A 24,764-nucleotide genomic window follows, 5' to 3' on the forward strand; every position below is an offset into this window, starting at 1 on the left:
GATTGCAGTTATTGATTGTATAGTCTGAGGTTACTTTAATAATACAAAAAGGAAAAAAATCAAACAGCACATATACAACTAAAGCTCATGACATAAAAATTAAGATGAATAAAATATAATTAATTAGGGCCAGATTAACTTGGAAATTGTGATAATTTGCTCACACAGAGGGCTGAACAACTTTTCTGTGTTTCTGAAGCAAATATATGCTGTGTAGTTCAGTCTGTACTGCTCAAGCAGACATTCCAAGGGTCTTTATCTAGTGCAGGAAAGGTGGCAAAGTCCAAGGGTCATGAAAACCAGATTTCTATGAGTCTTGTGCTTGGCTGGATCCCTATTCATGAATATTCATGATATTTATAATATGATACAGTCACTGTGATACAGACCATAATGATATTAAAATCATTTTTATATTCAGGCCTTTCACCAATGTGATATAGATCTTTGAAATGGTATCATGAGGGGAGCTGGGGCTGGGTGACCAAGAGAAGACTTGGCATTTACATGATGCAGCTTCATAGAGTCACAAGAAGCAGGTTTTGGACCTCTATCAAGATGAAAGACAAGAAGAGAAGGATAGAAGGCCACCAAAAAAAAAAAAAAAAAAAAAAGAACTCCCTACCATCTAAGGGGTAGGCAGCAGCCTGGGAAAGTAATGCACTGCCTGCCACTGGAGAAAAGGGTGGATAAAAGATGGATAGACACTCAACAGGGATGTTGTACAAGAGATTTCTACTTTGGGTGAGTGGCTGGATCAAATGACATCTCTTTCAACTTTTAGATATTATGGTACTACATTACTAATGTTTCTCTAAATCACTACTACAATGATTATTTTTATGAATATGATTGATCCTGAGAAACTTATATATGTCAAAAAATTTTCCAAGTAAATACATTGTTCATTTTGATCATTTTAAAAATGGTCCTTGTCTCTAAAGCTTTGTTTTGGGCACTACCAATATCAGTACCTTGCCTTGAATTTAGTAACTATTATATTTCCTCTTTATTTTGAAAAATAAAATACCCAGAATTGTTCAAGACATTCAATTATTCAATAATCAGAGAATGTGGAATCACAATGTTAACAAATTCCCCCACAATTTGATAAGAGTAATAATGGCTGACATTACTGAGTGCTTACTGTTTTCCAGATACTACTGCATATACTAATAAGACTAAGTGTTTTCTGTAATAGTCATAAAGATCTGTAAGAGGTACTATTTTAGTTCCACTTTACAGAGGAAGAAACTGAAGTCCAGAAAGGTTGATGTAACTTGCTCAGATCACACATTTGTTAGTGGTAGAATCTGGATTCAAATTCAGCCAATTTGACTCCAGAGCCTATGCTCTAAATTATGCACCCTATTGCTATGACATTATCTACACCCCATCTTAAACTGATCTGTATGAATTTCAATACATATACATCACTTTACAGATTCCTAAGAAAGGAAGTTATGTATTGTAAGGATAGGAGCTCTTATTGATTTTCTTTTAAAATGTTATGATGGGAACAACAGTCTTTATTTTACCTTTCCAGCATGCTTAAGTTCTTGCTTATCCTTGTTGGCAAATCCGGTCATTGCTGCCATTTCAATCATTCCTGTCAGAGCAAGTACCAGAGCAATACTCAGAATCAAGAGTGTCATCTCCCATCCATATATGAAGGAAATGATAACTGAAAGTCCCATGTTAGTTGCATTTTGTGTTAAGACACCAACCCTTGAACCTGTTGCCTATAATCAGACATATTTTGGAAAAAAAGTCAGTTAATTTGAAATCTACAAGAATTGCTATTATAGTTTCTTGCAAAATAAGATAAGCTTTCTTTTTTAGGCTTTATATATAGATTTTTATTTTGAATTTATACTTAGAGATTAAATAATAGTTATAGTTTTAAAATGTCCATTACTGGGCTTCCCTGGTGGCTCAGTGGTTGAGAGTCCACCTGCCGATGCAGGGGACACGGGTTCGTGCCCCGGTCCGGGAAGATCCCACATGCCGGGAGCGGCTGGGCCCGTGAGCCATGGCCGCTGAGCCTGCGCGTCCGGAGCCTGTGCTCCGCAACGGGAGAGGCCACAGCAATAAGAGGCCCGCATACTACAAAAAAAAAAAAAAAAAAAAAAATGTCCACTACTAAGGAGTCATTATGTTTTATTTGTCTATATTATGTCTGATATTGTCCTTTGACATGTTCCTATTATTTCTGAATATGTTCTTACTTTCTGACACAAAAAGATTTTCCAGGCCCTACACCTGAAATCTGTCATTTCTCCAAGGAGTCCCAGTTCCTGTTAGTGGAGAATGTTATTTAGGACTTACTATATGAAGAAAAAAAATTTTTTAATTAAAAAAATCAATATATGATGCTAGTTGTGCTCATTATCAGTGGAATGTTAGTAGATAGAACTGGGGAGTGTGTGTGTGTGTGTGTGTGTAGATGCATGCACATATTGAAATCTATATTTATTTCTCTGTTTACATTTCTTGAAATCCGTGAGTTCATACCAATACCTCCAGTTCCAATCCAAAAACACAAGGTTATTTCCATCTTTCTTCCTTCTAATATTTGTTATCCCCTTCTTCAACAGTGAGAAACCTGGCTCCCATTTTCTTTAACAGAGTTCCTTGATCAATCTCTCTGCTATCATGCAGATCGTGACCAATCTGCTATCATTACCCGTCTCTCCCCTGCATGCATACCCTCCTCACTCTTCTCTGGCTTGGCTTTCCCACATGAGGCTGCTGCCTCACCTGGATGCCCAACTTACCATATGTGGGCTCCAAAACCAACCCTGCTCCTTCCCCTTACACTGAAAAAGGGCCGGGACTTTTTAGCCACTACACTGTAGTAGTGCTGAATGGAATGATTGAGGATATTCATTGAAGTATATACTTTGGATATGATATCTTGCATTCCCTTTTCTGCACTTTATAACTTGGTTTCACTCAGCAAAGGTCTAAAGAGGCAATATCAAGACAGAAAAGGAGTTGGAAACATCATGGTATGAGGTAACTTAAAAGAAATTTGGAAAAAAATCTTAAATTAAGTAGAAATATCTTCATAACTGCTTTACGAGAACTGCATGTCTTATGAATTAACTTTCAGTGGGACACATGTTAAGTAATAAACAGAAATGTTAAATTCCTTTATGCTGTGATGAAAAAATGAAACACCTATTTACCTAGAAACACAGCTATAATCAACCAAGATATCAATTCACATTTTCAAAGATATGTTTTGCTCTGATCATGAAAACATGGCCATTGGAAAAGGTCTAAATAATGTTAAAAATTACATCCTTCCAGACATAAATACATACACACATTCAGATTAGGATTATTGTGTGTATTCAGCTTTGTATCCTGCTTTTATCCCTTTACATTATACAGCAAGCTTTTTCCTGGGTCACTAAATAGTCTTCAAAAAATATCTAGTAGATTGCTTCCAATTTTTCACTATTAAAAGCAAAGATGTAATGAACATCTTTGTGCAAAATATTTGTGCTCATCTTTTATTTCCTAATGTTAAATTCTTAGCCTGGAGTTATATGTTAAAGGGTATATACTCTTACATTCTTCATAGATATTGTCAAATTGCTTCTCTAAAAGATGATATCAATATTCACTGAAGTATCCTCCAAATTAGTATCATCATTAAAATAACAATAAAAAGCCCTCTTTGGGCTTCCCTGGTGGCGCAGTGGTTGAGAGTCTCCTGCCGATGCTGGGGACATGGGTTCGTGCCCCGGTTCGGGAAGATCCCACATGCCGCGGAGCGGCTGGGCCCGTGAGCCATGGCCGCTGAGCCTGCGCGTCTGGAGCCTGTGCTCCGCAACGGGAGAGGCCACAACAGTGAGAGGCCCACGTACCCGAAAAAAAAAAAAAAAAAAAAAAAGCCCTCTTTCTCCACAGGGCTCTGACTTGTTCCTAAAACACTTTTGTGGTTTTAGTTTCAAGACTGCATCTGATAATGATCCACTATGTTCCCATTTTTTCACTGAACTATCAAAGAAAACTCAAAAAAAGTAAAAACAAATAACAAGAGCAAACACCAAACAAACCACTAAATACTGAAAACTCAGACAGGTAACCCATTTTACATGCTTTAGGGCATTATACACTAACTCTAAGCTATGAGGCTGAAATAAAAATGTCATTTGGTACTAATGCTTGCTTACACTCTGCCTCTTGAGAGTTTAAGGATGATGCAGAGATAAATGATGCTGTATATTATGGACTGAATGGTCCTACACCCACCACCCAAATTCATATGTTGAGGTCCTGACTCCCAGTTCCTCAGAATGTGACTGTATTTGGAGATAAGGTCTTTAAAGAGGTAATTAGATTAAAATGAGGTTTTGAGGGTGAGCCCTACTCCAATATGACTGGTGTCCTTATAAGAAAAGGAAATTTGGTTGCAGATGTGCTTGCATAAAGAAAGACCATGTGAGTACACAACACGAAGAAAATTATAAGTCAAGGTGAGAGGACTCATTATGAAACCAACCATGCCAACACCTTGATCTTGGACTTCTAAGCTCTAGAACCATGAGGAAATATTGTTGCTTAAGCCACTCAGTCTGTGGTACATCGTTATGGCAGCCCTTGCAAACCAATATACTGTACTTGCTCCTCTCCTCCCACCCTCACCATGAGTTTCAAAGTTATATAGATCAGATAGCTGGATGAAGAGGCTGTGGAACTTAAGTACTTGTACCGTTGAAGGTCCCACCCCACATCAGATTAACTATGGAATGCTCCTATAGCCACATAAACATATATATTTTTTGCTATAAAATAGTTAGAAGTTCTTAAAAAAATTACAATCAAGTTTTGTTAAGAATAAGATAATCATTGTTCTTTTAATGTAAAATTTATCTAAATATTACTAAGAAATTACTTGCCATCAATTACTTGATAGCTATGTTTTTAGGCCTTTATACATTCATTGATTTCCACTTTGTACTTTCTTATTTTGAGGTCAATGACTTTTCCTTTTTCAGATCTCAGTCTTTGGCATGATATCTATATTAACAAAAGTGTAAAACATATCCAGTGAACAATTACTCTTTTCTGTTTGGGTATTTCCTATTAGGTGGCCATAATATAGTTCCTTTTTTCACCACATTCCTCTGTTTTTATCCTATTTACTTTAAGATTCCAGCTCTTTACAGGAAATCAAAAGAAAATGAAGCAAAAAGGTGAAAAACAGGAAAAGTAAAGACAGAAATCATGCTGAGGATTGTAGTTTTTGAGTATAAAATTATGTGGTGTGTTGGAAAAAGAAGTAGAGGTACTTATCAGAGGCACATCAGATGAACATTTGAGAGTCACTTAAAATTGGTCTAAGGAGTATGCACACCAACCTCATGTCTAAAAACATCCAAGTGTAAACTTGCCAAATTTTTAATGGAATGGTCTTGTATTTGAGCTTTTTGTTTGGGACATAAGAACTTTCTATAAAGTGACTTGCACTTGCATAACCTTGCTTATTCAATAAGCTTGAGTTATCCACTCTTGTACTAATCTGCTTCTTGAAAGTAAGATCATATACCTTTCTAAATGGCATTTTAGTTTAAGCTACCAGAAACTTACTGAAATATTCAGTCAACGCAGCCATGGACAGGTCACAAACCCTGCCTTTTGGTGATGGTAGTAGGATAAGAAGGATCTGAATATATCTTTCCTGTTCCAGGAAGAATTAACAGAAAACAACAGACATCTGGTGTTGAAAAATACTACAAGAACTAAAAGAAAATTTAAAATTGCCTTAAAGACCTAGAGGAATAGTGTAGCTCTGGAAAGAATTTAGAACTGGAATCAGAGGAAATTTAATTAAACTTCTTTAGATTATTTATCAACGTGCATGAAGATAGAATTTTTCCTTGGAAATCAAGAGCAGAAAGTCATAATTAAATAGTTCTGCAGATAACAATTATTTACGGAGTATCTACTATGTCCAAATACTATGTTAAATGTGGGTAATACAACTTTGATAAGAAAGTTCCAGAGGAATGGCTGCCATAAGAAAATAAATGGAAAGATACTCAGTAAGCAATTGTAGAAATAAAATTCTATATAGCAGGATTTCTGCTTCTGGCTAACATGAAGAGAGGGAATGGATTTGTCCTCCCATCTGAAACTAATAAAAAATAGACAAAATATATGAACCAATAGTTTTCAAGATACTAGACCTAAGGCAACCAAGGGTAGAAATGGGAAACAAAAGAGGTGAGCCCTGTGTTTGCCACAGTTTACCCTTTAAAAGAGCTTCCAGGCTTCAGAATAGGAAGGGTAAACTGAGATAGAGCCCAACAGACTCCGTAAGTGGAGTAGACAAAGCTGAGTCTGGAGAAACCAAGGAAGCTAGAGTTTGCAGCACAGAACACTGAAGAAGAGAGAGGTATACAAAAAGAGAAATCTGGATATCTGCAGAGGATCCTCCTTGAGTATTCAACTGAACAATGCATGTGTGAGGGCTAGTCATACCAGTCATACCAAGACCATATGTTTGGTCATACCAGCCTGACTGAATAACCTCATGATTCACTGGTCATTGGGTAGAGTATATTGAAGGGTCTTGCCTCAGTAGTTGGCTCTAGTCCTGCTTAATAAATCTTAAAATCAAGACCCCCCCCCAAGATCAAACTGTTCCCAAGTAACTTAACTGCATCCCAGAACAAAACAAGAATATTTCTAGAAATACAAAAATATTCAGCACCCCAAAATGTTAAATTCACAATGTGTGGCATCTACTCAAAAATCACCAGGTATAACAAAAAGCAGCAAAAAAGGACCCAAAATGAGCATAAAAATCAATCAGTTGAAACTAACCCAGAACTGATACAAATGTTAGATTTAGCAGACAATGACATTAAAAGTTATTATCATTGCATAACATACATTCAAAAAGTTGATGAGATAATGAAAATAAATGAAAATGACCCACATCAAAATTCTACAAATTCAAATGTCAGTATCCATAAAAAAAGTTTTATTGTAACACAGCCATGCTTCTTTGTTTACCTATTGTCTATGGCGTTGAGGGGTTGCTAGAGAAACCATATGTGCTGCTCTCCTTGCTTTTCACTGCTGCTCAGTGTGATGATATTGTATATAATTTGGCAGCATGTTGAGTGCCCTGTGTGTTGCTGTACTGTGATGTTTCATCCTAGTTTTAAAAATTACCCTTGTATGCCCATCATCTAAAGACAAGAAAGGAAGAGAAAAGTGGACTTTGGATGTCCTGCTTTTAAGGAAGGCACAATGGTCTGTGGATCACTTTGTGTTCTAATTAGATGTCACAGTGCTGTGTTTATTATGCAATGAGACTACATAGTCTTAAAAATATACAAAACAGGTCGACATTAGCAGACTAAGCACACATCACAAAATTCCTAATTCACAGGAAAGTAACATTTATAAAAATTAGAAATGGGAAACAAATGGAATGGAAATAACACATCTTAGCAGAATTTCTTCATAAAACTAAAAAGTGAAAACAAGGCTGAATCTAAAGTAAGTTTCTGAGTGGCTCATTTATTAGCTAAGCAAAGAAAGTCACTCACAGATAGTGAGTTAATTAAATCATGTTTGACTGCAACAGTGGAAGAAATGTGTTCAGAGAGCATAAACTAATATCAGATGATTAGTGTTTTGATAAGAACAACTTCTCAAAAAGTTGAGAAAAACGACAGCAATATCAATCGTCAACTGAAAACCAAGGTAGGTCATTTTGAGTCGTTTTCCCTGGCTCTTGATGGGTCGACATATGTTACTGATACTGCTCAACTGTTGGTTTTTTTGAGGAGTCGATACTGAGTTTGAAGTGACTTTAAAATTAGCTGCTATGAATAGTCTGTGTGGAACAACTGAAGGTAACAATATTTTCAAAGAAGTTGAGAGATAAACTAGATGAGTATAACCTGAAGTGTAATCTGCTAAGATGTATTACAACTGATGGTGGCAAAAATATTTGTAGAGCAGAAAAAACAAAAAAGGTTTAGTTGGCAAATTTACAAAGTTTGTGAAAATGTAAGGTGTTTAAGGCCTATTGTTATTCGTTGTATTATTCATTAGCAAGTATTTTGTGGAAAATAAATGAACTTATCACACATTATTAGACCAGTGGCGAAGTTCATTTGCTCCTGTAGACCTTACTATGTTTATTTCTTTTTTTGTCAAAAGTGGAAGCCGAATTTCTTGACTTGTCTTCCCAGACAACAGTTTGAGGGCTTAGCATTGGTAAAGTTTCACTGGAAAGTTTTGAGTTCAGGGCTGAGATTGAAATTTTTTTTTTTTTTATAGGAAGGACCACCTTTAACCACTATGGTTTTGGATATTAGCTTTTGCTGTAGACTTGATAATGTCTCAATTAATTCAACCTAAAATGGTAATGCAAAACAGCAATTATATGCCAACCTTATACTGTGGTAAAGTGATTTCAATGACTACTCACATCATTTGAATTATAAGTAATGTTAAGCTGTTTTATGCACTTTCCATGTCCAAAAGTTAAACCAAAAAGTGAGGTCACCATTGTCCACGTAATGATACCCTAGCTCTACCTAATCAATTCACTGGGCTCTAGGAATTAATAAAGGAAATTTTTATTTCTTGGGGCAATGTAACTGTAGTTCTGATGAGAATTCTTGGAACTAACATTGTGTCTGTCAGTATATCAAGTGTACACTGTGGCATCAATTACACACTTTCATGTGGACAAAAGTGAGGTAAGACTTCTGGTTGATGAAAAGGGGTTGCTAAAATATACAGAAATAATACTATGTAATTTTGTGAAATTCAGTCTCCCAAAGAATTTAAAATGGCTTTATACCTTTAATAAAACTACATACTACACAGAAAATAGTCTGTTGACAGATGTACTGGCAGTAAGCCATTACCTTGGGCTGAAATAATACCAGTTAAATTGGTTGTATTCAATCAACTATTTCAGGAATCATTTTGTCCTATAACCTTATTTCACTAACATGTTTTTCTCATGACTCTCAAAGTATCAGAACATCTAAAAATAGCCAGGAGTTTATATTTTTGGTGACTAGTAAGGGTTTCAGAATAAAATTTACTGTTATTAAAGGGTTAGTTTATAAACATTCACCCTAATACATTTGATAAAGTAACATGTAACCGAAATTACATGATGAAGAAACTGAGATGGAAATATCTTAAGTTGATATGATAGGATATATGACCCCAAATTATTGTTTCCTGATTCATCTCTAGTGTGGTGTGTCTTTGTGATAAAAGAAATAGTGGACAAATAGGATTAGTAAATAATCTTCCTTCAATAGAAAGAGAATCTATTCAAGTTAGATATGAATCTACCTATATATGGCAAAGCAAGGGTTTATGTGAATTGTATGCCAGTAGACACAGTCTTATTCTTGGAATCCTTCTTTGGTTGCTATGCTTTACAAATTCTGCAACTTTAAATGTGCCATCAGTATTCCAGCCATCTAGTGTTTAGCTGCTACTTCTTACTTAATGAAAATGATTTGACTTGCCCAGAAGTTATCATGAGACCAACAGTTACTAACTGAAACAGGAAATTTTCAAATGATTCAAATAGTATTAGTCAAAGGTTTATAAGGAATCACACTGACAAATATTCTCATTAATTTTTCTTGATGAGAGACAACATTATGTATTAGAAACAACTAATGGGTATTCAGAGAGTAATGTTGGTCTTTAGTACTAATTTGTTCTTTTCATTGAAGTAAATACTAAAAGAGATGTCTCACGTATCAAGTATAGCTTATAGTAAGAATACCTATTTCACTGGATTCTTAAAAGATCTGAATGATGATAGGTAGTAAGAGAAAAACATGCACACAGCAAAGGAAAAAACCCCAAATTTTGTAGAATGGGGATTCAAAGGGAATTATAGGGATTGATACTTCTGCCAAAAGTAGTGAACCATTGAATTTCTAAACACAGATGTTGTCATTTATCTGATTCTATTGTGCTATGGAAGATTAATGCTATGCTCATTAGCTAACTATTAAGTGAAATTTTATCCATCATTTTCTTCCCACTTATACAAGTAAAATCCAGCTCCTCAGCTTTACTTTAAAATTTAAATACTATCTAGTGAAATTTAGAGTCTTGTTTTCAAAATTATCAAAAAAAGTTTCAGGAAGAGATGAAGATGATGTCCCCTTTCCTCTTGAGCTCTTTCTACATCATAAAATTAGTTTTCCAAACCAATACAGAAGCATGTGAATATTCATAATTGTAACCAACTTGTTTTATTCTCTAGTAATATAAATCTATCCTTGTATGTACATATTGAACAAAGAAGTCTTGCAAAAGTTACAAAAATTAGAATAGTGGCCATGTCCTGTGGAAATAGCTTCCAAAAGAAAATACAATTTTGAAGAGCTGTTTTAGTTGACAATTTGTTGCTCTGGTAGCAATGCTGTAATCAACATTTCAGTATTTCTAAACAACAAAAAAAAATACTTTTAAGATTTTTCTGTCATTCGGAGGTGCATCTTTGACTTTCCTTTTCTCCCACATGAATGATAAGGAAAAAGGAAAGTCTATAATTCTGCTAGAGTTCTTATTTTAACAGAGATCAAAAACTTTACCTCACTTAAATTAAAAGTGGGAAATCTTGTTTTGCATTCCTTTTCTCAATTATAGTTGAAATCCTGCTTGTAATATAAAGGTTAATTTTATTAAAATAATTGGAAGAAAACTAATAAATTACTCTTCATCTCTTCCACACTACTTTACTCCCCATAAATATTTAAGTGTCACTTTGATGTACATTATGCTGGTCATTCTGTCATTGATTTTGAATATGGTTCATAAACATGAATTTTATTTATACATATTGTGACCAGTCATGATCACACATATCTCTTTAACTTGATCTGTATAACAACTAGCACAGAACCATTTCCAGATGCATATGAATTTAACATGTTACATATTATGCTAAATAAGATTTTATTTTCTGGGGGGAAGGAAAAACTAAACTTCATTCTTTTATTAAAACTTCTAAGTTACGTGTGTGTATTTTCATTTTGTTACTTTTTCTTATCTTACTATTTAATTCTGAGCTCTTTTCTCTAACTCATTCTTGGTATCTTCTTTAGTCCTCTGGTTATCCTATTACATGTCCTAAATCTCCTTTATTTTTGGTTAAAAATGTCCAGAACTGAAAGGCTTCTTTATATCTTTCACTGAGAGCTCCCTGTTAGCCCTGAGACTTACCTGGTCTCCTTAATGATGTGGGTCATCTCAGCATAGCTCACATATATGCACAAACACATGTGTGTACACGCATGCATGCATACCATATACATACACCATTTAAAAATAAAAGCAGGGACTTCCCTGGTGGCACAGTGGTTAAGAATCTGCCGGCCAATTCAGGGGACATGGGTTCGAACCCTGATCCGGGAAGATCCCACATGCTGTGGAGCAACTAAGCCCCTGAGCCACGACTACTGAGCCTGAGCTCTGGAGCCCGTGCCCCACAGCTACTAAAGCCCGTGAGCCTAAAGCCCATGCTCCGCAATAAGAGAAAGCACCAAAATTAGAAGCCCACGGACCCCAATGAAGAGTAGCACCCGCTCGCCACAGCTAGAGAAAGCCCGCACACAGCAACCAAGACCCAACGCAGCCAAAAATAAATAAATAAATAAATAATAAAAGCAATATACATACTCCTTGAATTTGTGCTGTATCTATGGCTAATATTGTTGTCAAGGCTCCTGTGCTGTTTTCCTTATCATCAAACCAGGAGATATCCTAGAGAAAAAAGGGAATTAACATATGGTCATCAAAAAGATCCTTTTCTGAGTTGCAATTTTGCTACATTAACTTAGAAGCCATTTGCCTGTCTCCTTACTCACAGGCGCTTAATTCTTGTAAAAACTATGGATCAAATAACTTTTGTTTCTTACTTCACAAAGATCTATATTTAGATACAAACTGAAGAACTTAAGCCCAACAGCTTGGACTCATTACCATGCTGCAATATTGTATAATAATCAATGTTTAAAATGGTCATTTCGAACCACAAAATAATTTGTAATTTTACTCCACAAGTAATTTGTGGAGAGCAGATTTTACTTAAAAAGTAAAGTAATGCACAACACAATTTAGAAATATTTCCAAACCTTTCTGTCTAAACATATAAATGATAAAAAATAAAAGAAAAGTCTGTCTCCTTCTCTTCAGGACCCAGATAGGTGAGATTTTCCCTGACACTTCATATTCCCCCTTAGATCTGATAAGTACTGGGCCTTGTGGGAAGCTAAAGAGGCAGAAAGGCTGCTGTAAAAACACTGCAGCCAAAAAGCATGCAATTTGAAGGAGACAGGTCAAAAATACAAGCAATAAAAGCCTAATGTTATAACCAATTTCATTTTCAACAGCAAATAGAGATAGCACTTCTTAGCACCTCTCAACTTGAGGAATGCTGATTTCCTTTTTTTAGTTATTGACTGTTTCCTCCCATGCACTCAAACTGGTTATATCTCTTGTGGATTAAACTACATGCAGACTGTCTCTAAAAATTGACTGATTTTGGGCCTCCCTGGTGGCGCAAGTGGTTGAGAGTCCGCCTGCCGATGCAGGGGATACGGGTTCGTGCCCCGGTCTGGGAGGATCCCATATGCCGCGGAGCGGCTGGGCCCGTGAGCCATGGCCGCTGAGCCTGCGCGTCCGGAGCCTGCGCGTCCGGAGCCTGTGCTCCGCAACGGGGGAGGCCACAACAGTGAGAGGCCCGCATACCGCAAAAAAAAAAAAAAAAAAAAAAATTGACTGATTTTTAGTGAGTGAAGAGCAAAAGACCCAGCCAGGGCCCTGATGCCCAGGTTACACATTTTTGCCAACTAAGGAAACAAAAGCAAGAGAGATAGAAGGCTGTGCATTAATCATGCTGTTGTGTGAGAAGAAAGCCCCCGTGGAGGAATATGGCAGCATCCAGGGGGATTACAACCCTGGCATGACATCACTACTCTTTAAACCCCTGGATTGGGAAGGTGTCCCAAAGAGTTTAGGGTCCTAGACACCCAAAGGGCATCTTATAGAGATCATGATATTCACTACACAGTAGCCACTTTGAGAATACAACCCGAGTCAAGAGCCTAACATATAACCATGAACACACATCAGCAATGATAGTAACTACAGCACTCTTGATCTAGAAGACATTACCTGTTTTTTATTGTATACTAATTCTTTCTATATTTCAACATAACATGGAATACACAAAGAATTTCTAGCTACAATATAAAGTAAAAATATAGAAAAAGAAAAAGAATTTATCATTTACTATTACATTCCTGATTCTATAGTATAGTAATTGCTATAATACGCAAGGCAAAGGATACATATATGACTAGTCTTCATCTTTCTCTGATGTTCAATCAGCAAGATATCCAAAACTGCTTTTCAACAAGTCAGCAATTATGCACTCTAGGGATTGTTTTCCAGCATAGGCATTATATGGTAAAACACTTAGCAGAGTTTCTGGAACACAGCTGGTATTGAGAAAAATTAGCTTGCTTCTTCTCTTCCTGATGGTAAAATGATTATAAGCTAGGCTAGCAGGTTTTCTGATACTAGTAAATCCATTTTTTTCCTGCCAATAATTCTATTAGAAATAAAAAATTACAGTAGCACTATCATAAGTGCGTGGTATGTCTTTTCTCATTTAATCATCACAACTCTATGAGATAGATACTATGACTATCCATATTTTATATATGAGGAAACAGAGGTACTGAGAGATTAAGCAGCTTGCCCAAGGCCACATAGCTGGAAAGAACTGAGGCCAGGATTGAAACCTAGGCAACCAGATGCCAGAGTTTTTAATCAACTATCCTGTTCTGCCCTTCATCTAACTGAAACGTTACAGCTGAGTTTCCTGACATGTTTTCCTGCTTCAGGATTTGTTACCTCAAATCCTTTTGGAAGTAGCTTTTTGAGATTCCTTAGTGATCTCCACTAATGCCATCATCTTATGATTTAGTGACCCTCCACAGAAGCCCTAGCCAATCCAATTTAGAGAGAAATAGGCAAAAAAACCCTTCATATCTTTTAAAAAACCTAATAGATCTATAGGTCAATATTTATTATTAAGAAATATAAATTTAGCTTTAACCACAATAAGCAATGGATTATTTATAACCACTGAAGTCAGCAACAATTAGAACATTCTTTTCAACTGGAGAGATCTCAAGTCATCAAATAAAATAGAGATTTTATACCTACAAAAAGACCACACCTGATTCCATAAACACCTCTATTTCAACTGAGGTTTCAAAATGGTTATAAAAAGCACTGCAAGTCTCAGCATGATTTCTAAGACTTAAAATATCTTATCTTAGGGAAAAAAAAAAACAACCAGGTAATAGGAGTTAGGGCAAAACTGTACATTAGGAACTTCCTTTACTACAAACAAAAGTGAAATTCGTTAAGACATTTATTGAGAAAAGCCCAAACACATTACTCTTTTCTTTCAATTTAAGAAAGCACATAAGCAAAAAGAGTGCTAAAGAATGAAGAGGGGGCTTCCTTGGTGGCGCACTGGTTGAGAGTCCGCCTGCCACTGCAGGGGACACGAGTTCGTGCCCTGGTCCAGGAAGATCCCACATGCCAAGGAGCGGCTGGGCCCGTGAGCCATGGCTGCTGAGCCTGCGCACAGGAGAGGCCACAGCAGTGAGAGGCCTGCGTACCGCAAAAAAAAAAAAAAAAAAAAAAAAGCCTGAAAGAATGAAGAGGGAAAACAAATGGTAAGCTGAAAGGGGCTCAGGTGAATTTATGGGAGATTTTAATAACATCTGCTGAATAACACAGAGTTTCTGTCTGTTTGGCTTTTTATGTGTTTTGAGGAAGAAGAGTTTATGGCTTACAGATTGCTGTATACTTATGGGCAGAAACTACTTAATCCAAGAATGTTACTGTCCTCCTGCTCACATGGCTAATGCTAGGGCAAAAGAGTAAGGTCCAGTATCAGCCATCAGGATATTGGATTAACAATATCCACTGGTTTAACTGGCTTGTGGCCTTGGGACTCCTCCACCAAAAGCATCCTGTAATCCTCTAGAAAGAAAGTTCAAAGTAATGATTGGAAAAGTTAAAGTTTATACTCTTTTATTTAAGACATTCAGACATTCAGGAAACATTTTCAAAAGGTCCTGAAAATTGAAAATAAATGTCTTTGAATGTGTAAAAACATAAATACACAAAGAAAAACAAAAATGAGCAAAAATTGTCAAGTGTGAAACATAGTATTAGTTAATTAAAATCCTGCCTAATTTCATCAAAGATTTGAGGTAAACACATAAATTGTTCATAAAAAAAACCCCAAAAGTACAAGCTTAATGTGAGCGAGACAAGATGTGCAGTCATTAAATCATTTTATGACCCTTCAAGTAGATTTTTGTTTTTCTGGATTAAGGAGTGTCTGCAGTTGTCTCTGACAGGACCTTTCTGAGAGAAGAAGTTAGGCACCAATTGCTTCAGAGCATTAAGTTGCTATGGGAAACCTCCCACTCACTTCATTTTATATCTTGCTGTCCTCTAAGAGTGCACAAAGGCAGAGGAGTTTTGTTACTCAGCAGTCCTTTGAGCACTACTGCTAAAAGTCACAAGATGTAAAAACTGGTTTTGACGACTCTGCTGGAGTGACAGTAACTCTACTTTTGAAAAGAAATGACCCTGGCAGGAAGCTATTTGCCCCTACACGGTGAGCTCTGGTGACAGAAAGTGTGGCAAAGGGCTTCAAATGATTACTGGCTTTCAGGGTAACCCAATATACCTTGGCCTTCTGAAAGAATTTTAGAGGTGCCAGTCTGAGACATTTCTGCCATTTGCCCCCAAGACTCACTTTTCAAGATTACTATTTGATACACCTAGTTTTAGTTATTTCACAGGTGTGAATGATCATCTGTGGCAAGCCAACCTGCCAGCTAGACTGATGTTATCTGAATTCAGAGAATGGCTGCCTTAAGAAGTCAGCAATGAAAAAACTTAAACTGTGCATATGGATGAGAAGTATGGAAATTAACTCCTTTTTAAACATGTTCCCCAGGATATTGTAGTTCTTAACACTCCTTTTCAGTTTTAATTTAGCCTCCATTCTGATTCTAGAACAACTACATTATACATTAAAAGAGATTTGTCAAGATAAATGCAAGGAACAGGGAGTGGACTCTAAATCTTGTTTTCTATAAACTGCATTTTTGAACATAACAATTTTGGACTTGCTTCTGTTAGAAAATACAGTACAATAATTCTAATACAGTTGCTGCTTGGTACACAAAAAAGGATGCTTTAAAATGATCAAAGGAAAGGTTATGTCAAGAAATTGATGTGAAGAAAAACTAAAAGCTAGAATATTTTAAAACACATTTAAAATAAAATAAGAAAAAAGCCCAACTAAACACTGACCTGATATAACATGGCTTTAAATGCCAAGTGTCTTAATCTCATGGTTAAAATTTCCCCTGCTCTGCCATAAAATAATCCCTGGAAAAGAAACAAACAAACAAAAATCAACATTTATTCTTAACTGTCTTATCTATTTCTTTGGAACATTTAGTTACTATATTTACTTATTTGTATTTTATTTAGCTATTATATTTAGTTACTATTTTTAACTCAAATAGGATGACATAAAACAGTAATCATGTACATATTTGTTTAATTCATTAAAAGTTTACCTGAATGAAATAACTGACAAAGCAAATAATACCCAAAATTACAAATATCATAGAATAAATTTCTGCATCATGCTTTAATGTGGTTTTATCATCATTTTCAAACATCTGAAAAGGAATAGATTTTTTTAATCAGGTGATTGAAGGAGAATATATTATAAAAGAAGGAGAGGGCTTCCCTGGTGGCGCAGTGGTTGAGAGTCTGCCTGCCGGTGCAGGGGACGCGGGTTCGTGCCCCGGTCCGGGAGGATCCCACGTGGCGCGGAGTGGCTGGGCCCGTGAGCCATGGCCGCTGAGCCTGCGCGTCCGGAGCCTGTGCTCCGCAATGGGAGAGGCCACAGCAGTGAGAGGCCCGCGTACTGCAAAAAAAAAAAAAAAAAAAAAAAAAAAAAAAAAAAAAGAAGGAGAAAAAACTAAAATGTCTATTCATCAGGATTTTAAAAATGAATTTCAACATAGTAATTTCCACACATTTCTGGGGAAAAAATGCACCATTATTCTATCCTTTACATTCATTACATCAAAAAAAAAATTCACTACTTCAATAAAAAAAATTCACTCTTAATTCTCTCACTTAAGCAATATAAATATAGGATCAGACAAATGAGTCCTCTATCTGCTATTAATATCACCACATATTTTCAAAGAAACTATTGAAATTAGTTATCTGATTGAGTTATTATTTCTAATAACTTCTCATAACTCAGGTTTCTTAATATTCCTCTACTCAGAGTACTACCTGCAATATGAGACCTTTATAAATTTCTCTAGAAATTGTTCCTAAAATTAGTAGTTATACATATACTGGCATCTATGTTGACACAGTGTAGCAACAGTCCAAGAGACTGAAGACTTAAGGTGGCTCTAATAAGATCCATGAATTCATCAGCTCTCCTGGGTTCCCCAGCACAATCCCAAACTCTCATTATTTCCTTTCTCTGAGCTGGCTGGTAATAAAAAATGGCCATTGTTCAGACCAGTTGAAAGAAAGAGTGGTCGTATTTGTCTCTTTTATTACTTCAGTGCTTTGGAATGCTGATACAGCACTGGAGTCAGAATTAGAAAACAAAGCAATTTCTTTACTGATTGCCCAGTCAACAAGGTCCAGCCAAACACTTCACAATAGAGGCTGGCTTATCCCCTGAGAACATTAGTTAACCTTTCTATCATGGATCCCACACTAGGGGTGACCTACTACACGTCCCAATTTTCCCCTTGCTGGGTCAAAGTATACCAGGTCTGTTCTCTCAGGTTACACTTTGTTTAAAATTGTTAAAAATACTAGCAAATAAATTTTACTTACAGTTACAATTTTTGCAAAGATGATGGAAAATACTGGATGAACAGTTCCATTTAGAACAGAAGCCAATGTCCCCAGAACCACAGAAGGCCATTCAGACTTGTTTAATTTAAAAATTTTTAATAGAGAAACTTCAGGAAGACTTGTCTATAAATAAAATACCTTGGTTATAACCCCAGTTTGAGAGCATAATGGAACCTAGAGAAGTTAGCCAATCTTGAATAAATCTATAATGTAAAATGTCAAATATAATAGGTAACAGAGTAGAAAGAATTTTTCTTAGAAAAATTTTACTGCCCATATTACTGATAAAGATCTCAAAACATAAAATAAATTTTACACAAAAGTGACTATTTGTGCAACTTATCACCTTTTGGCATTTCACTCAGTCACTATCATTAAAAAAGTACAAAGTAACCCACATGTTCTGAGAGCTAAGACTCACAAAAGAAATGACAGGCGTATTTTCCTTTACACCTGTTAAACTGAATTGAATATCATGCTCTAGCATAGGACAAAATCTAGATAGGAACTAAGCAGAGACAAAAGATAAAAGTTTTTCTAGCATTTTAAGCTTGAAGATTTTCTAGTTTTGTGACTTATTGATGGAAACATTTTTCTAATATCTTGGTTAAAACTTGTTTTGGGGTTCCCATTTATAAGTTAAGTGCTGCAATATCTGAACATATTATTTATAGTCACCAAGCCTCTGTTTCCTTATCTTTTTGAGGAAGGTATCAGTTCCTATCTTACAGGATTTAAAAAAAAATTATTTTATATTGGAGGATAGTTGATTTACAATGTTGTGTTAGTTTCAGGTGTACAGCAAAGTGATTCGGTTATGCATATACCCATTCTTTTTCAGATTCTTTTCCCATATAGGTTATTACGGAATATTGAGTAGAGTTCCCTGTGCTATACAGTAGGTCCTTGTTGATTATCTATTTATTTTATGTATAGCAGTGAATATATGAGTATATGATCCCAAACTCCTAATTTATCCCTCACCGCCCACCTTTCCCCTTTGGTAACTTAAGTTTGTTTTCTAAGTTTGTGAGTCTGTTTCTATTTTGTAAATAAGTTCATTTGTATCATTCTTTTAGATTCCACATATAAGTGATATCATATGATATTTGTCTTTCTCTGTCTGATTTACTTCACTTAGTAAAATAATCTCTAGGTCCATCCATGTTGCTGCAAATGGCATTATTTCATTCCTTTTTATGGCTGAGTAGAGGATTGTTTTTATTTTTTAATTTTATTTTATTAAATTTATTTATTTATTTTTGGCTGCATTGGGTCTTCGTTGCTGTGCGTGGGCTTTCTCTAGTTGTGGTGAGTGGGGGCTACTCTTCATTGCGGTGCGCGGGCTTCTCATTGCTGTGGCTTCTCTCATTGCAGAGCAACGGCTCTAGGTGCGTGGACTTCACTGATTGTGGCTCGTGGGCTCTAGGGCACAGGCTCAGTAGTTGTGGCGCATGGGCTTAGTTGCTCCACAGCATGTAGGATCTTCCTGGACCAGGGTTTGAACCCGTGTCCCCTGCATTGGCAGGTGGATTCTTAACCACTGAGCCACCAGGGAAGCCTGAGGAATGTTTTTAGAATTAAGCTTAACTCAGTATTTGCAAACAGTAAGTACCCAATAAATGTTAGCTGTTGCTCATGTTATTATGAAAGGAAGGATAATATTATGCAAAATCCGAGATCTTATACAGAGAAAGAACACTGCAAGTAGCTCTGGTATCTGCTAGTCTTTCCTGGGATCCATGGAGGGTGCTATGGGGAGGTAGTGGTCACAATAATCAGATGATAAATAACACAATGGTGAATTCCCCTTATTTTTGTCTGGAATATGTAGGGGATTTATTTCAGAAACTTAAAAAATCTTATGAATAATTTTGTAGTGAGTAATTATTTTGAATAGGAAAGTAGACAGCGAACTACTAGGCATTTCATATGTTAAAACTTCCTCACATCATTCACTCTTGAAGTAATGGCGTTTATGAACCTAATAACCAGAGAAAGACGTCAGGAAAGACTATAAAATAGTTTATAATTCTTGCTTTAATTTTAGTCTGGCAACTATAATAGAAACTCCATTGTTTGAACAAAAGAACTTTTAAAATTCTAAAGCCTTTGAAGTCTATTTTCAGGATGGCTAAACCTGGGGTTACTTAACAATTTGATTACCTATTATCATTCTTTCTGAAGTTTTCTGAAGATTAACTTCATAAAGAGCTTTACTTTTCAGTTAGGTCACTGTCCAACAGAATATACAGAAATTTTAAAAGTTCCATTCCAACTCTTTGTGGAGCACTAAAGACAGATTTTCTTTTTTGTCAAATTCTTCATAAAATTACCTCATTTTGTAAGGAAACTAAGGCTTAGCATGTCCTAGGAACAACACCAGTAAATTACAGAGCCAGTAAATGTAGGAGGGCTGTCTTGCTCCTACAGAATAATCTACCCTTTTGCCTCTAAAAATATAAAACAGATGGAAAAAAAGGGTATTACTTAAAGTTATAAGATAGAAAAGAATAAAATGAAATAGGATCAAAACAAAATGAAAAATTTTAGTAAAATCATGAAGGACTCTGTGCTACCTAACTGTGTTACAGGTTATAGCATGTTTTAACAGAATTTGATATAAAAATATATGAAATTAGGGCCTCCCTGGTGGCGCAGTGGTTAAGAGTCCGCCTGCCGATGCAGGGGATACGGGTTCGTGCCCCGGTCTGGGAGGATCCCATATGCCGCGGAGCGGCTGGGCCCGTGAGCCATGGCCGCTGGGCCTGCGCATCCGGAGCCTGTGCTCCGCAATGGGAGAGGCCACAACAGTGAGAGGCCCACATACCGCAAAAAAAAAAAAAAAATATATATATATATATATATATATGAAATTAGAGGCATTTTGTAAAGAGATATGAAAATGTTTAAAAAAGCTAAACAAATCTCTTAAAGATTTAAAAATTTAATCTGATATATTTTAGAGCTTTATTGCATTATAATTTTCATGCAATAAGCTGTACATATTTAAAATGTACAATTTGAAAAGTTTAGACATAACTACACACCCATGAAACCTTCACCACAGTCAACATAGTGAACATTTCCATTACCCCTGTAAGTTTTCTCCTGCTTTTGTATTCTGTTTCTTCCATACCTCCCAGCTGCCAGTGCTCTTCTACTAAAACTACTAATGTGTTTTCTGTCACTATAGATTGTTTTGCAATTTCTAGAGTTTTCTTTTAATAAATGGAATCACATAGTATGTGCTCTTTTCATCTGGATTCTTTTGCTCAACATAATTACTTTGCGATTTATTCATTCTGTTGCATGAATTAATATTTCATTCATTTTCATTGCTGAGTAGTATTCCATTGTATGGATATACCACAATTTATCTGTTGACATAAGTTTGGGTCATTCCAAGTTTTGGGCTATTACAAATAAAGCTACTATAAATACCCACATACAAGACTTTGTGTGGACATATGCTTTCATTTCTCTTGGGTAAAAACATAGAAAAGGAGTGGCTGGATCATAGTAGGTATATGTTTAACTTTTTAAGAAACTGCTAAATGATTTTCTGAAGTGGGATTACTAATTTTTTATTCCCACCAACAAAATGTGGAGTTCTAGATGCTCCACATCATCACCAATACTTGGTACAGTCTTCTTAGATTTAACCATTCTAACAGGTGTATCATGACATCTCGGTTATGATTTAATTTGCATTTCTCTAATGCCTAATGATTTTAGGCATCTTTTTGTGTGCTCATTTCCCATATGCACATCTTCTTTGGCAAAATGTCTATTAAAATCTTCTGCCCATTTTTCAGTTGGGTTATTGGTATTTTTATTACTGTGCTTTGGGAGTTCTTTGTATATTCTGAACACAGTCCTTTATCACATATGTGACTTACAAATATTTTCTTCCAGTTTATGGCCTATGTTTTCATTTCTTAAAAAGTTTTACAGGGAATTCCCTGGCGGTCCAGTGGTTAGGACTCAGCGCTTTCACAGCTGGAGTCCAGGTTCGATCCCTGGTCAGGGAACTAAGATCCAGGTGGTGCAGCCAAAAAAAGGAAGTTTTACAAATAGCAATTTTATGGATTTTGGTGAAGTCTAATTTATCAATTTTTTTCTTTTATGAATTGTGTTTTTGGTGTTTATAGCTAGGAAATCTTTACTTAATTCAAAGTAATAAAGATTTTCTACTGTATTTTCTTATGAAAAGTTTCTAACTTTAGGTTTTTCAGTAAGGTCTGCATTCCATTTATAGTTAATTTTCATCTGTGCTTTGAGGTATGGATTGAGGATGAGTCTTTTGAATAGATATGTAATTCTTTCAGCATCATTTCTTAAAAAGACTATACATTCTCTATTGAACTGCCTTTGCCACTTTTGTCTAAACAGTTGACCATATGTGCGTGGGTCTATTTCTTGACACTTTATTCTGCTCTATTGATCTATTTGTCTATTTTTGTTCCGATAGCACATTATTTTGATTACTATAGCTTTGTATTAAAAATTGGAAGTAGGAATTATAAATCCTACAACTTTGTTCTTTTTAAAAGTTGTTTTACACATTTTATCTTTTTGAATTTCCATCTAGAATCAGTTCGTCAAATTCTACAAAAAAGCCTGCTAAGATGTTTACTGGGATTGCTTTGAACCTATAGACCAATTTGGGGAGAACTGACATCTTAATAACATTGAATCTTTTTATTCACATACATGGTATTTCTCTCAATTTATTTAGGTCTGCTTCCATTTTTCTTAGTAATATTTTATATATTTCAGTGTGAGGGTCTTATAATCTTTATCAAATTTATCCCTAAGTATTTAATATTTTTGATACTACTGTACATGACACTGTTTTGAATTTCATTTTCCTACTTTTGTTTTTAGATTATAGAATTAGAGTTGATTTTTATATATTGATCACATATTCTGATCAGTTGTCAGCCAAACTTAGTTGTCAGTTGTAGTACCTTTTTTGGTGTGATACCATAGCACCTTTTCTTGTGGATTCCATAGAATGATAATCATGTTGTAATTATGTTGTTTGTGAATAAAGACAGTTTTATATCTTTCTTTTCTATCTGGATGCCTTTTATTTTCTGGCCCTATTGCACAGGCTGGAACTTTCAGTTGAGTAGAAGTGGTGAAAGTGTACATACTTGCCTCATTCCTGATCTTTCACCATTTAGTATATTGTCAGCTGTAGATTTTTGGTTGATTCCCTCTATCAGGTTGAGGGAATTTCTTTAAATTCCTAGTTTCCTGAGAGTTATCAGGAATGGATGGTGCATTTTGCCAAATGAGCTTTTTGCTTTGATTGAGATGATTAGATAGTTTTTTCTTTTATTTTTTTAGTAAGGGAAATTACATTAATTTCTGAACTTTAAACCAAACTTGCACTCCTTGGATAAACCCTACTTGGTGATGATGTATTATTCTTTTCATATATTGTTGGTTAGATTTGCTAAAATTTTGTTAACAATTTTTCCATCTGTGTTCATAAAGGATATTTGTCTATAATTTTCTTTTCTTGTAATAGCTCTAATTTTGATATCAGAGTAATGTTGTGCTCAGAATGGGATCTTCTTCCTCTTCAATTTTCTACTTCATAGAATTCACAAATAAAGCCACCTGGGCCTTCAGTTTTCTTTATGAAAAACGTTTTAACTTCAAAATCAATTTCTTTTTAATTGGTATAAGATTATTCAAGCTATTATTTTATTCTTGAGTAGGCTTTGGTAGTTTGTGTCCTTCAAAGAATTTGTCCATTTCATTGGAGTTGTAGGATTAGTTTCCATAAGATTATTTTATTATTCTTTTAATAGCTGTAGAATCTGTAGTGATATCACCACTCTCATTCTTAATATTGGTAATTTGTGTCTTCTCTCTTTTCATTTGCTCAGTCAGTCCAGAGCTTTTCAGTTTATTGATGTCTCAAAGAAGCAGCTTTGGATTCCATTGATGTTTCTTCTTTATAATTATTTTCTTCCTTCTACTTTCTTAAAGGGGAAGTTTATTCATTTGAGATCTTTCTTTTTAATATAGGTGTTTAGTAGTATAAATTTCTTTCTCAGTACCACTTTAAGCTTCATACCACATGTTTTTTTTGTTTTGTTTTGTTTTTTTGCAGTTCAGGGGCCTCTCACTGTTGTGGCCTCTCCCACTGAGGAGCACAGGCTCCGGACGCGCAGGCTCAGCGGCCACGGCTCACGGGCCCAGCCGCTCCGCGGCATGTGGGATCCTCCTGGACCGGGGCACAAACCCGCATCCCCTGCATCGGCAGGCGGACTCTCAACCACTGTGCCACCAGGGAAGCCCCCATACCACATGTTTTGATTATGTTTGGTTTTTATTTTCATTCAGTTCAAAATAATTTTGAATTTCTCTTTTGATATCTTCTTTGATCGTATATTATTTAGAAGTGAGTTATTTAGCTTCCAAATATTTCAAGATTTCCCAGGCCACTTTTATTCTTGATTTCTGATTTAATTCTATTTTGGTCAGGTAATATACTTTGCATTACTTGAATTTTTTAAAGTTTGTTGAGGCTTGTGTTATGATCTATCTTGGTAAATGTTTCAGGTACATTTGAAAAGAATGTGTATTTTTCTGTTGATAGGTGGCTTCTTGCATAAATGTCTGTTAGTTGGTTGTCAGCTTGGTTGTCAATTTAGTTGACAGTGCTATTAAAGTCATCTATATCCCAGTTGAATTTTTATCTACCT

The 24,764-nt window shown here is 35.6% G+C and overlaps 1 protein-coding gene across 1 annotated transcript in view; it reads right to left on the reverse strand.

Moving 5' to 3' along the window:
- The window catches only part of ABCB5 (ATP binding cassette subfamily B member 5), a 129,569-nt gene that overhangs the window by 26,102 nt on the left and 78,703 nt on the right, over nt 1-24,764 (reverse strand). The window contains 5 exon segments of the mRNA XM_060107705.1: nt 1,539-1,742; nt 11,707-11,790; nt 16,444-16,521; nt 16,716-16,820; nt 18,016-18,159. Of these exon segments, the coding sequence (XP_059963688.1) occupies nt 1,539-1,742; nt 11,707-11,790; nt 16,444-16,521; nt 16,716-16,820; nt 18,016-18,159 (615 nt within the window).

This window comes from Mesoplodon densirostris, chromosome 9, assembly GCF_025265405.1.
Source record: "Mesoplodon densirostris isolate mMesDen1 chromosome 9, mMesDen1 primary haplotype, whole genome shotgun sequence".
Lineage (NCBI taxonomy): Eukaryota > Metazoa > Chordata > Mammalia > Artiodactyla > Ziphiidae > Mesoplodon > Mesoplodon densirostris.